The sequence below is a fragment of the Phoca vitulina genome, unplaced genomic scaffold (assembly GCF_004348235.1).
Source record: "Phoca vitulina isolate PV1807 unplaced genomic scaffold, GSC_HSeal_1.0 scaffold42, whole genome shotgun sequence".
In the NCBI taxonomy this organism is placed as follows: Eukaryota; Metazoa; Chordata; class Mammalia; order Carnivora; family Phocidae; genus Phoca; species Phoca vitulina.
The window spans coordinates 8,175,872-8,193,626 of NW_022589745.1; the positions used below are offsets into that span (position 1 = coordinate 8,175,872).

At 34.3% G+C, this 17,755-nt stretch overlaps 1 protein-coding gene across 3 annotated transcripts in view; it reads right to left on the minus strand.

Annotated features, from left to right (window-relative positions):
* Window positions 1–17,755, minus strand: part of ROCK2 (Rho associated coiled-coil containing protein kinase 2) — a 140,552-nt gene that overhangs the window by 43,585 nt on the left and 79,212 nt on the right. For all 3 annotated transcript variants that reach the window (XR_004302487.1, XM_032430147.1, XM_032430145.1), the window contains exons 5-6: window positions 8,503–8,763; window positions 381–525 (exon numbers count right to left, since the gene is read on the minus strand). Coding sequence is in view for 2 of the 3 variants with exons in the window: in XM_032430147.1 (XP_032286038.1) it covers window positions 381–525; window positions 8,503–8,763 (406 nt within the window). In the remaining variant the exon portion in view is untranslated. The remainder of the gene's footprint in view (window positions 1–380; window positions 526–8,502; window positions 8,764–17,755) is intronic.

The following is a 17,755-nucleotide window of genomic DNA, read 5'->3' on the forward strand; positions in this document are numbered from 1 at the left end:
CAAATATTAACAGCCTTATACTTAAAATATTCACAACAAATACTACTGATCAAGAAAATCTTAGACTAGAGGCCCAAGGCAGCTGTAAACTTGTTTCTTGTTCTAACATTTTTTTCACACAAAAAGGCCCACTGAAGGATTATTTCCTAGAAATATACTTTCGATTCCTTTTACATTCCACTAAATCACTGTGCCAGTACAATTTGGTTTTAATTTTCCAATTAATAATCTGTCATATCTGATACAACTAATTTAAAGTTTTTAAAAATCCCACTTCTTCCATAGGACATAATTAATTTCCTTAGATTCTCAAATTCTTGACTTAAAACTAGTGTTATGAGATTGGTTTTGAAAAATGACAAGTTAAAATATTTACTTACCCACCAGCATCTCAAAAAGGAAAACACCCACAGACCACCAATCACATTCTCGCCCATAGTAACCATCACCCCCTTGTGATTTGAGAACCTCAGGTGAAATATAATCAGGTGTTCCAACTGCCGTATCACAATGCACCATGCCTGTCTGGTAAAGAGCAGAGATAAAGAAAAACAGTTGCATGTAAAAACATACACATATAAATGCAACTAATTCATTTATTACTACATATATATATATAGTGGCTACAAATTGCTACCCCAACAGAACTTCATTGCTGATACAGCTTTGGGAGGACAGGAGATAAAAGTATTATGAAATGCCTACAAGTGTCCAGATTACAGGAAATCAAGGATAACTTTTCAACTCTAAAATGCAGGAGGCTCCATCAATGCAAGAAGGAAAAAGTGGTAAACTCCACGGGAATCCCAAGCAAATCAACATCTTTTGTTTCTCTTTCTTACACTACCAAGTAATTACAAGGGAAGTACAAAATGTGATCTTAAGGCAGTGACCTGGGGAAAAGAACGAGAGAGAAAGGAAACTTTGGTGTTTTCAAAAGAAACTGCAATAATTAAGATTACAAAGAGCCTAGTTTGGAGGCTGGATAAAGAAACAGTTCTTAATGTATTAAGAAAAAATGGAGGAAATAAAATGTTTAAAAGATCTTAACAATTTGAAAGCTACACCACCAAGCTGCGTATTTAGAAATATGGAGCTGTGGCATCAAGATATTTGGCAAAATGATAAAAAACACCTTTATCTGTGTTTAGTTTCAGTGGGTAATAAGACAATCTCTATCTGATGTCTTTCTGACAAGGACAAGAACCATTGTAAATATATGTATGCATGTGTGTTTTGTAGCATGTATGTGTGTGTGTGCTGTAAAATTAAATCACCATAATAGTATAATGCTAAATAATATTCACTCACCTCCAGCTCTATGCAAACTTGCAAAGTCTATAGATTAATTTAAATGCCCTCCATTTCCTTTACCTGCCAGGTAAAGAGTATGTCATCCACATTCCTCATAAGGAAGCTAATATAAATTCCCAAAATACTAAGTATTATGAACATCTTGGGAAAAGGAAGTTCCATGTATTTTGTAAATATGATTTATGTAAATGTATTTAAGTGCAATAAAATATATGTTAATCATGGGAAATTAATTTCGAAGACAATCTTTTCATTCTTCAAATTAGCAACAATAACTCAATGATTTTACTTTCCCAAGTTTATAGCAAATAGAGAATAGAAGTCATTTTAGTTTGAATATAAATTAATAAGATAAAAGTTCTGAATATAATTGAGCAAATTATGAGGGCAATAATTTGTATGGATTAGTACTTAGGATAAAAGATGAAAAACAACAGTGCCTAACTTTAAAAGGCAGGGTATATTTTTATCATGGACTCTCTATACTGCTGTTAGAGGAAACATTAAGAGACTTGTTAGAGTAAACAAAACTCATTTCACATGTATCCACAGAAATTAGACTTTAAAAAAATGAATCCTGTGAGACTCAACAGCTAAAACCTAACTGGACACACACACCAAAAAAATGCCATTAGAAGAAAAATTATTTAGCTTTCAAAGGTTTAGAGGGAGAGGAAAGGGTAAGATAAAAAAAATAACTGGCATAAAGTTAGGCTGTGAAGGATGGGACAAGTTAGGCTCTAAGAGGGAGAAAGAGGTATGACAGTTTAGAAAGAAAAAAAAAGCAAAAATAAAGGAACAAGAATGACTTTATATAAAGCATATTCAGGAAATGCAGCAAAGGGGCACCTGGGGGGCTCAGTCAGTTAAGCCTCTTACTCTTGATTTTGGCTCAGGTCATGGTCTCGGGTTCCTGAGATTGAGCCCTGTGTGGGTTCCACACTCAGCACAGAGTCTGCCTGGGATTCTCTCTCTCTCTGCCCCTCCCCCTGCTCATGCTCTCTCTCTAAATAAATAAATAAAAGAAAAGAAAGAAAGAAAGAAGAAAGAAAGAAAGAAAAAGAAAGAAAGAAAGAAAGAAAAAGAAAGAAAGAAAGAAAGAAAGAAAAAAAGAAAGAAAGGCAGTAAAGTCCAAATCAGCTAAAAGTAAAGTTTCACAATGATGAAGGTGGGAAAGGTAAGATGGAGACCAATTTGAACAACCACTTGCAGAATAAATACTTTGGCAGGACTAAAGAATTTTTAGTAGGTAAACTATGTGAACAACACTCTGCTTTTGGGAAAATAAATATTTCAGCCACAATTTTTGACTAGCATACTGGAGGTTAAAATTTTTTTAATAAACATTTGGAAAAGACATTTTAAAACTGTCTCATGGAGAAGTTCTCAAATTACATGAATACATAATCTACATTTATGACAAGTCTCTTCTCCTATTCTAAAGAAATACAGAAAGAATAAACCAGAAACTAAAAAGACCTGGTTTACCCACAGCGGGTGTGGGTGGGAAAAGGGTGGAAAGAAGGGAGTATGGGAATGGGGTAGCAGGAGTAAGGAGGACAGGATCCTTCTCTGAGCATACAATTTGTACAGTTTTAACTCTTAAAGCCAGAGGAATGCTTCACACATCATAAAGACTGTAAATAAGCAATTAAAATCAACGGGGGGGGGGGGGGGGGGGGGGGGGGATACTCCAAATGGAATACAAACAGTAAGAAATGAACCTGTTTTATCAATTAGTAACATAACCACACCAAATGGGTTAGGGATGAAAAAAACTAACCTAAATAACTTTGGAACACAATATCTGTAACAGATAATATAAGGCTAACCTCAAAAGGAACTGCACAAAAATAATACATTCTAATTAGTAAATCTGTTTGTCACAGAGGTAGGAATTAGTAATTCTGAAGTAATTTTATGTGTCTCCTAGAGCTGAACAAGTAAATATACTGTAGATAATGAGAGCCAGGTTTCTTTCTTTCTTTTTTTTTCCTAAGATTTTATTTATTTACTGGACAGAGAGAGAGCAAAAGCAGGAGCAGTGACAGGGGGAGAGGGAGAAACAGGCTCCCCGCTGAGCAGGGAGCCCTCCGCAGGGCTAGATCCTGAGCCGAAGGGGATCATGACCTGAGCCGAAGGCAGATCCTTAATTGACTGAGCCACCCAGGTGCCCCAAAAGAGCCAGATTTCTCAGTGACCAAAGTAGAAATTATAAAAAAGAAAGGAAGAAGACTACAATGAGCCCTGTAGCGTAGGAAAAGATTCAGAAGTATCAGTATGAACTCATGATTTTTAGTAGCATAGATATACGGATAGATAAGTACAGAATTAAATATGAACATGTGTGTGCATATGGATTAGCACATACAGTATGTTCAGTCTACATGTCTCTGCTGACAAGGCCTAGAAATAATGGCACTCGAGGAGGAATAAACGTATCTAGTGCCCAAATACTGATTTCTAAATACCATTCTTAAATAAAAGAAATCTGAGCTTTCTGGAAAAGTGGCTGATTCCAGAGCTGGGACAGAGAAAATACAAGTCTTTCTTGTATTATATAGTGCCAAAAAATAAAAAAAATGCTCCAAAAGGTGGGCATGGCTAAGACATAGGAGTCAACCTAAGGAGCCAAATAAGCAAATTTTGAACTGAGTTTCAAGGTATGAGTAGGAATCTGCCAAGTAAACTGTATGCAACATCATATATGAAGGCCAGGAATCATTAAATCATTGATTTCATGACATAAAAACAACGATATATAATTTAAGACCAGTGAACTATAAGGCACAAAAGGTCAAATGATAGAGGATGAGGGTGAAACGTGGAAGGGATATCATAAGAAGCTTCATATAGCTAAGGAGTTTGAACTTTACTCAGTAGATGACAGGAATCTACAGAATGGTTTTAAGCAGGAGAGCAACATAAACAGGTATGCATTTTCAAAAGCTTCCTCATGAGTACTTTAAATGGGTAAGATTACATGTTTATTTGCTAAAATATAGTTGTTTTATAATGGACAAAATATCATAATCGGAGAGATTTACTGAAAACACAAAACTGGTCAGTGATAAATCCTGAGGTTGGCCAAAGAAATTATTCTAAATGCTTCCTGTGAAAGTGGAAAAAAATTGTAAATGGAATTCTTAATTATCAGAAAAGCATTAAGAGCCTCAGCTTGACTGCTACACAGGCAGGAGCCTACTTGGTCCATTTTAATGATTAAAAATGAGTACTTGCAGCAGGGGCTCTTTTCTCAAACAGGCATATCCCTCACCTTACAAAAGTCTTGGCTAGTGCAAAGTCCTGCTTCTTCTTTTTCTATCTAAAAAACAGCCCAAGTGGTTTAGAAGCCCATGTCCATTTGCACTGTGCAGTGCCCAAGGCACAAAAGGCTGCCTGTTATTCTAGTTATGTCCTGGGGGTACCAATTATTAACTTTTATTAGGACTCTGGTTACAAAGTTGCATAGCTTTTGAATGGTCTGTCCCTACTACTCCCATAAACCTATTCACTTCTATGTATAATTTTGCAGAAAATAGGGTTTTTTCAGAAACACAAATAGAAATACCTCCATTTTAAAAACTGATGTCATTTGTAGAAGGGTTAAGAACATTAACAATTTACTGATTAGCTTTTAAAGAAGTATAGCCTCATTTAATCAAATAGTACACACTAGAATATTAAGGGATATAATTTTATATTATTTTCAGGTAACCTAAAACACTAACATAAAATATGCCATAAAGGTGGTAAAGGTGGCTATGAAATGCATAATGACAAGCAAAGAGGGAACTCCATTTACCTAACTAAACAAGCAATTTTAAATAGCAGTACTTCTTGGCTATCAACCGAGACACATCTAGACGTAAATATTATTACACTGCGACATTCACTCACATCTACATATTTTTTTCAGAGAGAAGAAGAGTAACAGTATCCAGGAAACTGTGTAAACCACAATTTATTCATGAGAGAACTTACTGACATATGCCAATACTCTTAATTGCAATAGTAACCAATTATTTTAGTCTTTGTAGGTCATAATATTTAGTTGTATTTTATTTTTGCATTTATCCATGGCCAGAGGAGCTAAAAAATAATTTGAGAATCTCTGTCTATATTGTAGATAAAGGGTTGGCAAAGTTTTCTGTAAAAGGCCAGTAAATATTTTAGGATTTGTGGGCACACAGGATCTCTACCTCATATCTTCTTTTGGTTTTTAACCATCTTTTAAAAACAGACAAACCATTTTTAGTAAAGGAGCTGTACAAAACCAAGCCACAGGCCAGATCTGGCCTTGTACTCCAGTTTGCCAATCCCTTCTATAGACGTGCAGATAAATGAGAACGAAACTAGGAACATTTCTAACGGCTTTGAGACCATAATGATAATCAAACAGAGGCCAATAATGAACCTGAAACTTGCAATAACACTTATTCATATTAACAGCTAACATAACAAAATCATAAATTCTATGTACGATAGCTTTTAATAAAAAACTCCTTTATTCTTCAACATATATAGTTGTTCTCATCATTAGTATTACTTGAGGAATGGAGTTCTGGGGTACAACAAACAACATTTTTAAACTTCAGTATTTAAAAAATATATATTTCACTACATCAAAATTAAGAATTCCTGTTCAAACAGACACAAATGCGTAGCTGACTGGAAGATGAAATGAGCAGTATCTGTGGAATCACTACTGAGATTATATAAGGAATTCCTGAACATCAACAAGAAGTTGATTTTAAAAAGGTTAAAAGATAACACAAGTAATTCATGAGATAAATGACTGACAATTATACGAAGAAAAGTTTGACATCATTAGTTATAAAATAAATACAATTTTTAAAACTTACTACCTTACACCAATGGAATTGGTAAGATTTAGAGAGGGAGTAATAGGAAGAGTGAGTAAGAACACAGAGAGACGTGATCTCTAATGCACCACTAGCAAGAGGTTATAACATTTACAGCCATTCTGGAGGTCAGGTAATACTTTATTCATGTATCCTCTGAGTCAGTAGTCCCACTTCTTCTAAGTGTATATATAGAGGAAAACCTTGTCAGAATACACATGGGACATGTCTGAAGATGTCCAACATCAATGCTTAGGTTCAACATAGTCCTGTTAGTAGCAATGAGCTGATGTGGCCTAGGAATCCAACACAAGTGGGAATAAGTAAAATTAATAGACAGATACTATGGAACACTAAGAAGGAATGAGCTAATTTACATATATCAGAATAGATATAAAACAAGATTGAGTGAAAAAAGTAAAAAAAAAAAAAAAAAAAAAAAAAAAAGACATCCATACCATTATACTACTTATATACACATGTACACTGTATTAATTAATAGTCTGCAAGAGCTTATAGTAAACACATGACAGTGGCTATTTATTAGGGACAGAGAGAATAAGACTGAAATGGAAAGGGGGAAAACATCATAAAATAAAAACCAGATGAAGCCTTTCTGTTGACTCCTAATGACAGTAAGCAATGAACCAAAGAGTATAATTAGCTCAGCTATATGTACCTGAATTAAAAAATAGTAAATAAAATTATATAAGTCACATTTTATTTTGCCTTTTAAAGAGACAATGTAAGAGATTTAAACTGCTAAATTTAGTATTTACTTACATGCTCATATTCTATAAAAACCATATTCTGTCCTGTTCCCCACACTCTATACCCTTTTTTCCTAAACCATCATTTCCTACCCTAAAAATATGTGGTGTGACTTATATCTCTATACCCTCCCAAAAGTTTTGGTTTAATTAAAATCAGAATACACCCATGGAAGCACAGCACATAAACATCACTCATTATGTAGAACAGACATAAAAAAGTTTAGCATTCTATTAGAAAATTATCTTTTATTTTCATTAAAGATAACTTTTACTATTAACCATTTCACACTGTATTATGATAAACACCACAAGAGGGAGCTTTGGGGACAAATGTTCCATCTACTAAACACTGATGTATGTAAAAGATGGACACAGTGATATACATAATCTATGAAGAAGACCAAAGAAGAAAGGAATGTTAAGTTTTAGTTAGTAGACAGGGCATACAAACCTAGATACATGAAAATGGCCTATGAAATACAGCACAAATTCTAAATAAATCAGAACATTAGAAGACTGATCAGTCAGATTAGGATTATCAGGAAGAACTTTGTAAATGAAGTAAAATCTGAGCTGAGCTTGGAAGAATACAGAATGCTGATGAAGGCAGTATGATCTATAAAAGTGAATGTCACATAGGTGGCATGAATAAGAGGTAAAGAGAAAAGAAAATCAGCTTAATTAAAAATAAACATCTTGATAAGATATTTTTGTTAAGAAATACGATTAGCTATAAAAGCATACTGGAAGGTTATAAAAACCATACAAAAGATAGTATCTAGTTTGTTGTCAACACACACTAACATTAAAGAGTCTGATACATATAAATCACCCCCTAGATCCAACAGAGAAATACAAGCAAACAAAAAAAACAAACAACAACAACAACAAAAAAAAAAAAACCATGATTCCTCCCCATTAGGAACTACTGCCAGGAATTATATATATACTTAAAAAGAAAAAGAGAAGAGATATAAATTTTGCAACAAAAATAAATCAACATCATAATTAGCTATGAGGTTAAAACTACTGAATCTATTAATTATAATGTGAATTGTTCAACAGGTAAAGTACACAATAGATGATGTTCCTAAATTTATTCGATATGACTGATGCAGACAGGGTTGGTAGGAGACAGTAACATAAACTTCTTACCTTAGCTTTTTTCTTTTTAAAGGAAAAATACAGAAATAATAATGGTGATGGAAATAATACCCATGTACCTTAATGTATATTTTGTGTCCTATTCTTCACCTGGATCATTTTGCACATGAACTAGTTTTAATTGCTTGTCACCATTCTATGGGGAGATACCTAAGTTATCTGTATTTTTATTTCTCTTGTATTTACCAAATCTAGTACTATATAGGAAATAAAGCACTCTGTAGCTAGATGAATGATCAGTAAAAAAAAAAAGAAGTTTTATTTTAAGTCACTACACAGCAAAACTAAATTTATCTTTGTTTAAAACTATAAAGTCAAGATTTGAAGCTTCCTTCATTTTTGTTTTTAAAAAACTAGCATTTTTTTTTTACTTGCTTATTACTTACTTCATCCATCTTCATACATGTGCCAAAATCTGCCAACTTTAGATGTCCATGTTTATCCAAGAGCATGTTGTCAGGTTTTACATCTCTGTGAATTAAGCCCATGGAGTGTATGGCATCCAGAGCAAGAACAACTTCAGCAGTATAAAATTTGGCCCATTTTTCAGGTACATCATAGTTACTCATAAGGTTTACAAGATCTCCACCAGGCATGTACTCCATTACCATGTACAGATACTTATCATCTTGAAAAGCACAAAAGAGCTGTAAAACAAAACGAGAAAGGAAAAAAAAAATTTTAAGGAAAAAAAAAAAAACCCAAAGCTTAAATGGAACAAAACCCAAAACAATTATTACTACTGAAAAAGACAAATTATTTTACAACCAAAAGAGTTGAATTTTATGAAACCTTTGATTTTAGATTTGGACATCCCTAATGGAAAAACAGGTATCAGACAAAGCTTTTTATATAGTTAACTTCTTCATGCTGAAAAATATACATAAATGAATCATTTTCCCTCTTAGAGAATATAAGAATCTATTTAAATAGAGATATTTTAAAAGAGAAACAGAAGGAGGGACGTAAAAGGTGAAAGAATGACAGAAGAATTCATAATTTAAAAAAACAGCTTTCTGAAAACAAAACAAGCTACTGCACCTAACTCACAAAAAAGAAAGCTGAGGGGGTAGGAGCAGTTGAGAAAAACCTAAAAGATACCACATTCAATAGATAAGAGAAGAGGGAGTAAGCACCACACCAGTGGAAAAGAGTGAGTTGCGGGCAGCCACACTTAGAATAGGGCCTTCTCCTCTCTCCTATTCCCCATCATCTTGCTCATAAGCAGCTAGTGGCGCGCAGACTAGAGCAGCGGCATTGGGACCAGAGAAATCACACCAAGCGAGGTTGCTACTGACTCCCCAGGGGCATGGGAACCACAAATTCAGAAGAAAAGTTATTTGTACAGTCCACCCAACATGTCCCAACCCACCCCCCAGAAGCAAGCAATGCAAACAGAAAAGGTTTCCACAAACAAACAGGGAAAACATAGAACAAAACCAAGAACTCATACTCAGAATAAATAAAAAGAATTCCTACAAATCAATTCTTTTAAATCAACGGCCGTCCTAATAGGAAAATGAAGAAGAATTAAGCAGGCATTTCACAAAGGAAGATACTCAAAGATGAAAAGGTATGAAATCTCATTAGAGAAAGATGAATTTAAACCTCTGTGAGACACCACTTTGCATGCACAAAAATGACCAAAAATGACCAAAAATTTTAAAACTGATAATACCAAGTGCTGGCAGGGACAAAGGAAACTTACAAACTAAACTTCTATAACCACACTGAAAAACAAGCTGTCACCACTACCTACTGAGATTGATTGTAAGTACCCAAAAATGCTACTCCTAGGAGTAAACCCAACAGAATAAAAAACATTTACACTACTTGTAACAAATACAATTTTGAAATATACCAACAAATTGTGGTATATACATGCAATGGAATAAAACACAGCAATGAAACTAATAAACTGTAGCAATGTAGGTAACTCATGCCAACATAATGTTGAACAAAAAAGCCAGAGACAAAAGAAGAGATATTGAATCAGTGATATCACTTATATAAAATTCAATAAACAGGAAAGCTATAGTTCCTGAGTGCTTGTTTAGGTGGTACACTAGAAAGAAAAGCAAGAAAATGATTACTAATAAAATCAGAGGAGTGGTTAATTTGGGAGGAACACATGGAGGCAGTGATTGGGAAAGAGCACAAGAGAACTTCTGGAGTCTGGCAATGTTTATTTTTTGACCTGGGAAGTAAATACATGGGTGTTTGCTCTGTAATAAATCTTTCTGCTGCTTGTTTTATGTATTTCTCTGTGTATGTCACAAATAAAATCATTTTTTTAAAAAAAGCATGATAAAATTAAAGCAGAACTCAACAGGAAATTTATAACTTCAAATGCATTTGTAGGTATCTCTCCTTAACCTTTCACTACCCAATATTCGAACAGATATCTGCATTGGAAAATAATGACTGACAATAAAAATTAGGCAGATAAAGAAACTAGAAAAGAAAAATATAAACCCAAAGAAAACAGGAGATAGGGAATTTTTTTAAAAGCAGAAAATAAAAGAAAAGCAAAAAAAAAAGGTATTTTTTAAGTAAAACAACAAAAAAAAGTTAACTAAGAAATTTACATATACTCCATTCAATAGAAAAGTCAAAGAGAAGACAGATACGGTTGCAGAAAATAGAAACTGACTCAAGAGAGAAAAACCTGAATTAGTCAAAAATCACGTGAGAAAATAAGAGGTTGACAGAAGATCTAATTGGGAAGGAGGAATGGAGGGACTGAGTACAGAAAAAATATATACGAGTTTTAGGACAGCAGCTATCTCTCAGAAGGAAAAAAGGGAGAAAAGACTGGGTAGGAGAACAAAAAGTATTTCAAGAATTCTTGCAATGTTTTCAAAATTAAAAGCTTAAAATTAACGATGGAAAAATGTTAAAATTTGCTAAATGTATGTAAGACTGAAACCAAAGAACGTTTCCAGATGGCTTATTTATTAGGCAACCAAGAAAAGCCATTCACCAATGGTGAATTAATTAAGTTGTGTTTGATTGCATCAGCTGAAGAAATGCGTCTAGAGAAAATCAACGCAAGACTCTCAGTCTTTCAACGACAGCTGCTCAAAGAGTTGAGGACACTGGTGGCAATATCAGTAGTCAATTTAAAAACAAAGCAAATGATTTCGAGTGGTTTTCCTCGGCTCTTAATGAGTCAACAGATGTTACTGGTATTATGCAGTCATTACCAGTTACTGGAGGAGTAAGTGCCAAGTTTGATGTGAGTAAAAAATAAGCCTCTATAAACAGTCTGCATAGATGAACTACAGGCAAAAATATTTTCAAAGAAGTTGAGAAAACACTAATTCAGTACAACCTGAAGTAGAATCTGGTAAGGTGTTTTAACAAAAGATGGGGGTAAAAATACATGTGGAACAGAAGAAGGCTTCATTGGACAAATTTACAAAGCTTGTGAAAATGTGTGATATTTAAAATCTATAGTTATTCTCTGTAATACTGATCAATAAGTACTCAGTGGAAAATATATTTGAATCCCTTGTATAATAAATAAATGAGTAGTATTAATGGTTGTTATTTGTTCTTGTGGACTTAACTGTCATCATCTGTTCTGTGAATTTTTGTCAGAAATAGATGCTGAATATCCTCACGCTACCATACAGCAGTTCAATGGCTTAGCACTGGTAAAGTTTTATTGCAATTATTTGAGCTTAGAGCTGAGACCGAAATTTGTCTGATCAAGACCACCCTCAACTACTATTATGGAACACTCAATAGCTTTCTAAATTAGCTTTAGCTGCAGACTTGACAACGTTTCTTAATTAATACAACCTAAAATGACAACGTAAAATAGCGCTTTTTAAAAAGATTTTATTTATTTTAGAGAGAGAGTGCACGCAAGAGAGAGCATGCACAGGGGAAGCGGGAGAGGGAGAGAGAAGCCCAAGTAGACTCCCTACTGAGCTTGGAGCCAGAGGCGGGGCTCGATCCCACCATCCTGAGATCATGACCCCAGCCAAAATCCAGAGTCAGATGCTTAACCAACTGAGCCACCAAGGTGCCCCACAAAACTTAAGCTTTTAATAACAACTAACATCAAGCTACTTTTTATGCTTCCCATGCTATTAAAATCAAAACAAGAAGTGAGATCTCCACTCCTACACAAATTGGCAATGGATGTATTTTCTGAGCTCAAATGACAGTCCCACAGTTCCAACAGCATTTTTTTGACCTGAATGTAAGTGCAAAGCAAATATCCATGTTTCAAAATCCATTTAAACTCTGCAATTGAGGGGCACCTGGGTGGCTCAGTCGGTTAAGTGTCTGCCTTTGGCTCAGGTCATGATCCCAGGGTCCTGGGATCGAGCCCCACATCAGGCTCCCTGCTCAGCAGAGAGCCTGCTTCTCTTCCTCCCTCCGCTGCTACCCTTGCTTGTGCTCTCTCTCTCAAATAAATAAAATCATTTAAATAAATAAACAAACTCTGCAATTGAGAAGCTTCTGCCTAACCTTCAGTTGGAAGTGACCAACCTGCAATGTAATGACTTTTCTAAAAGGTAAATATCAAGACGAGAATTTAACAGAATTCTATATATGTCTTCCAAGTGATAAATATGCTTAATCAGAGTCATATGCTCAAGGTCAACATCAACAGTTATAGATAAAGTACTGGTATATACGCTGGATACATGATGAAAATGGCATTTTCCCTCTATAGTCTTTCTCTAAAAACTCATAACCCTAGTCTAAATAATGAGAAAAACACCAGACAAATTCTAATAGAAGACTATACACATCCTAAATATAACTGACAAGTAATCCTTAAAGCTGTAAAGGTCGTTAAAAACAAGAAAAAGTCTGAGAAACTGCCATAGCCAAGAGGAGCCTAAGAAGATAGGATAACTAAATGTAACATACTATCCTGGATGGGATCCTAGACCAGAAAAAAGAGCATTAGGTAAAAACCAAGAAAATCTGAATAAATTATAGACTTCAGTTAATATAATGTATCAATATTGGTTCATTCATTATAACAAATGTACCTTACTCAAGTAAGATGTAAACAGAGGAAGACTGTCCGGGGTTGGGGCTCTCTAACTATCTGCTCAATTTTTCTATAAATGTAAAACTGTTTATTTTTTTTAAAGATTTTATTTATTTATTTGACAGAGAGAGACACAGCAAGAGAGGGAACACAAGCAGGGGGAGTGGGAGAGGGAGAAGCAGGCTTCCCGCGGAGCAGGGAGCCTGATGCGGGGCTCGATCCCAGGATCCTGGGATCATGACCTGAGCCGAAGGCAGACGCTTAACGACTGAGCCACCCAGGCGCCCCAAATGTAAAACTGTTTAAAAAATAAAGTCTATTAATAAAAGATAAATCAGATGCCGGTGGATAATAGTATTTGGCAGAACCTAACCTATGTGAAAAGATTATTTTCTAATAAGATGAATACATAAAAAAATCTTATTACACATTAACATTAACAGAACATCTACAATTCTGACAGGAAACACTAATTGTGAACCCCAATTAAACAAACTGTTATTGCCCCAGAAAATAAGTTAATTATTCTCCTTAATAGACTTGTATTTTTAAAAATTGTACTTATCACATTTTGAATTTCATCAATAAAAAATTTATAGAAATTTGTTTTCTTGTTATATAAGTTATCAACATTCTATCTCTTGGGCTAAAAAACCTAAAGTAGGTACCATCTGCCCCTTTACAAAAAAGTCTGCCAATTTCTGGTGTGACTGAAATAAGACTGGCCATGGTTGGTAATTATTGAAGCTGACTGAACAGTACATGGGGATTCAATATACCTTCTTTCTACTTTGGGATGTTTAGAATTTATCATAATAAATATTCGTGGTAAAAAACTTATCATCAAATATATTGAAAAATTTTTCTTGAAAGATATGCAAGTAAGTTCAATCCAGCCTCATAGAATGAATAGTTTCTATTTTATATAAACTGTACCAAAGCTCAGAAAAAAGTGGTGAGCTTCCCAACTATGTTTATTAGGGTAGTCTCACCAGAATATGAAAACCAACCAAAAAAGCCCATGTTAAAAAAAACAATTAAATCAAAGGTCAAATGTCACTTATGCAAACAGATGGACAATTACCTAAAATATTAGTAAATCAAATTCAGTACTCTATGGAGAATATAAATTTATAGCAAATAGCATTTACCTTTTATCTTATACTACCTTGAAATTTATTTTTTTTAGTGTACTATACTAACAGATTAAACAAGAAAACCATCTTAAAAGCAGCTGAAGAGCACACTTCAAATACTTCAACATTATTCCTGATTAAAAAATACTTGGTAAGCTAAACACAGATGGACAGGCCTCTCTGCCTTAATCAGAAAGCTTCAGCAAACATCAGGTTTAATCGTTAAATACTAGAGGACTACCCAATGAAGTTTAACATAATAAAAAAGATAAGGATAAAAAACTTCTACTAACTCAACACTGTACTGAAAGACTGAACCAATGCTGTTTTTTTGCATCTTGTAATATCTATATATTTAAAAACTAGTTTTCTTTTTTTTTTTTTTTTTTAAAGATTTTATTTATTTATTTGAGAGAGAGAGAATGAGAGAGAGCACATGAGAGCGGGGAGGGCCAGAGGGAGAAGCAGACTCCCCGCCAAGCAGGGAGCCCGATGCGGGACTCGATCCAGGGACTCCAGGATCATGACCTGAGCCGAAGGCAGTCGCTTAACCAACTGAGCCACCCAGGCACCCTAAAAACTAGTTTTCTTATGCATAACTTTCTTCTGAAGATATTTGATGGGAAAAAGTAACATGGCTTTACTGAAAATCAAGTTCTATACAGAGGGATATACTATATTGTTATGGGAGGACTTAATATTTCAAAATAATCAAAACAACCCAAAAAATCTACCAATTAAAGCAATGCAAGAAAAAATTTTAACTGTATTTTTAAACAGAACGAAAGGCTAATTCTAACTTCACAGAAAAAAATGTTAAGAATTGCCACAAAAATATAAAAGGAGAACAATGAGAAGACTCGCCCTACCAAATATGAAAAACTACAGAAATTAAAACAACGGGGGTGATTTTAGTGCAGGAGAAATAACAAATCAAAGTAATAGAACAGAGTCAAAAGAAATTCACGTGTATATGGTAATTTAGTCTATGATATAAAGGACATTTCATTTACTTCATGGGAAAAAGACAGGTTTTTCTACAAACGGCACTGGGAAAAGTGGCTGCCCATTTGGGATAAACAAATCTGACTTCATATAAAAAAATAAATTCCTGGTGACTCAGAAATAGACTCCTGCCCCTCCCAAAATTAAAATATAAAAAAGTTAAAGTATAAGAGAATATTTTCATAATATTGGGCTGGGGAATGTATTCCCCAGCGAGAATCAAAATACAGAATACATAGATTTGACTACATCTACTTTTAAAAATTCAATAAGCAACAGACAAGTTAACAGTCCAAGAGAATATATTTCCAACATAGGTAACACAGAATATATTTCCAACATATATATATTAATATACAGGGTCTATCAGCATGCTAATAAATCAATTTTAAAAAAGCAAAATGACATACAGAAAAATGGGATAAGCAATAAAGGAATACAAATTACTAATAAACATATGAAATATCCTGAACCTCATAATTAACCAAGGAAATGCACCTTAGCACAATAACATCTTTTTTTCTTGAGGATGCAACTAATAAAAATTTAAATAACTACAATATCCAGTATTGGCTAAAAATGTAGTAAAATAAAAATATTAAATAGAGTAATATAAACTTGTAAAAACCTTTTTTTACAAAGCAATTTGGCACTATCTATCAAAATGTCAAATGTGCACACCATACGACCTAGCAAACCCAATGCTAGGGATCTATTCTAAGGAAATATTCACATGTGTACAAAAGATGGACCTATAAGCACAGTTAATTCTATGTCAAGGACAGAAACTGTACAAGATTGGTCTGGAACATCCCATTATATCAGACAGCAAGCTATCAAAGACTGCTACAGCTATGTCCAAAGGACTCAGGAATCAACCTGAACAGGATGTCACTTGCCAAAGGTGTCACAATTTGAGCATCAATAAGATACTCAAAGGACTAAAACACATCAAATAGGTTTTAAGTCCATGAGTTCAAACTGGTAACTCCCCCCAAATTGTTCACCTTTAGAGGATAAAAGGAAATTAATCCCTTACTTTGAAAACTGGTAAATATAAGGAAAGAATAAAGTATTTATCCTGTCCTTCCTCTGTGAATTATACTACTGGGTAACCAAATAGTAAATGGGGGAATATTTTCTTTATAGAACTATTCCAGTCACTATAATAAAAAAAGGAATGACTGGGGAGTGGGCGGGGGGAGGAATTACTGAATTGGAATATCACCATTTTGAAATCCTTAATAAATTAATAGACCTAGGCATTAAGCACAAATAGCTGGTAAAACAACAGAGAAATAACCAGACATTAGCCTCCTAACAGAACAAAACACTACCCTTGAAGTTGTTCTGCCACTCTCCCAAAAAACACACCTGACTCTGATCTACTATATCCAATTAGCAACTCAAAAAATACAAACGAGAGAGGAACATGTTAAACTACACAAGGATGAAATCAACAAAAGCCCCATTTCTTCAACAAATAAACTGATGAGACAAAAGAAAAAGAAAAAGAAAAAGAGGAATGAAAATAGATTGAGAGACTTAAAAGGGATACCTAAACTTAAATTTTAAAAAAAGCCAAAAGTAAACTGAAGTATTAAAGGGTGTACACCTACTTGGGTGTATGAAACTATACAGAAAAGTAAGGAAGTGTTCACCATAAAAGTATGGACATTAGAAAAACAGGCAAAGAACACAGCAAACCGAATATAATAGATGGCTTTTTAAAAAAAGTCTCCTCTATCAGCAAAGGAATAAGTTCTTAAATGTGACAATATTCATCTATCGAATTCAAATCACACTAAGAATATTATCTCTATGAAATATGGAGAGGTCAAAGATTTATGTTGTATCAGAATTTATATAAGAAAAATAAAAAGAGGGGCACCTGGGTGGCTCAGTCGTTAAGCGTCTGCCTTCAGCTCAGGTCATGATCCCAGGGTCCTGGGATCGAGCCCCGCATCGGGCTCCCTGCTCGGCCAGGAGCCTGCTTCTCCCTCTCCCACTCCCCCTGCTTGTGTTCCCTCTCTAGCTGTCTCTCTCTCTCTGTGTCAAATAAATGAATAAAATCTTTAAAAAAAAAAAAAAAGAAAGAAAGAAAAATAAAAAGAGCCATCTCTAGTAAAGAGTACAGTAACAAAGTATGGGGGCCTTCATACAATTAAATATTCAACAATCGTGAAAAAAATAAGCACTGAGATTTGGCAAACTGTTAGAAATAATCTACTGAAATTGATTACAGGCATTATCTTATGACCCATTAATTTCACTCCAAGGTAGATCCCTAACAGAAACGTATAAACTATGTACCAAAATCCATATGAAAGAAGTCACAGCAGCATCATGCACATTAGCCAAAAGATAGAAACAACCTATGTGTCTGTCCATTAATTGATGAACAAAGAAAATGTGGGATATCCATACAACAGACGATTATTCAGCCATAAAAAGAAATGAAGGGCTGATACATGCTAT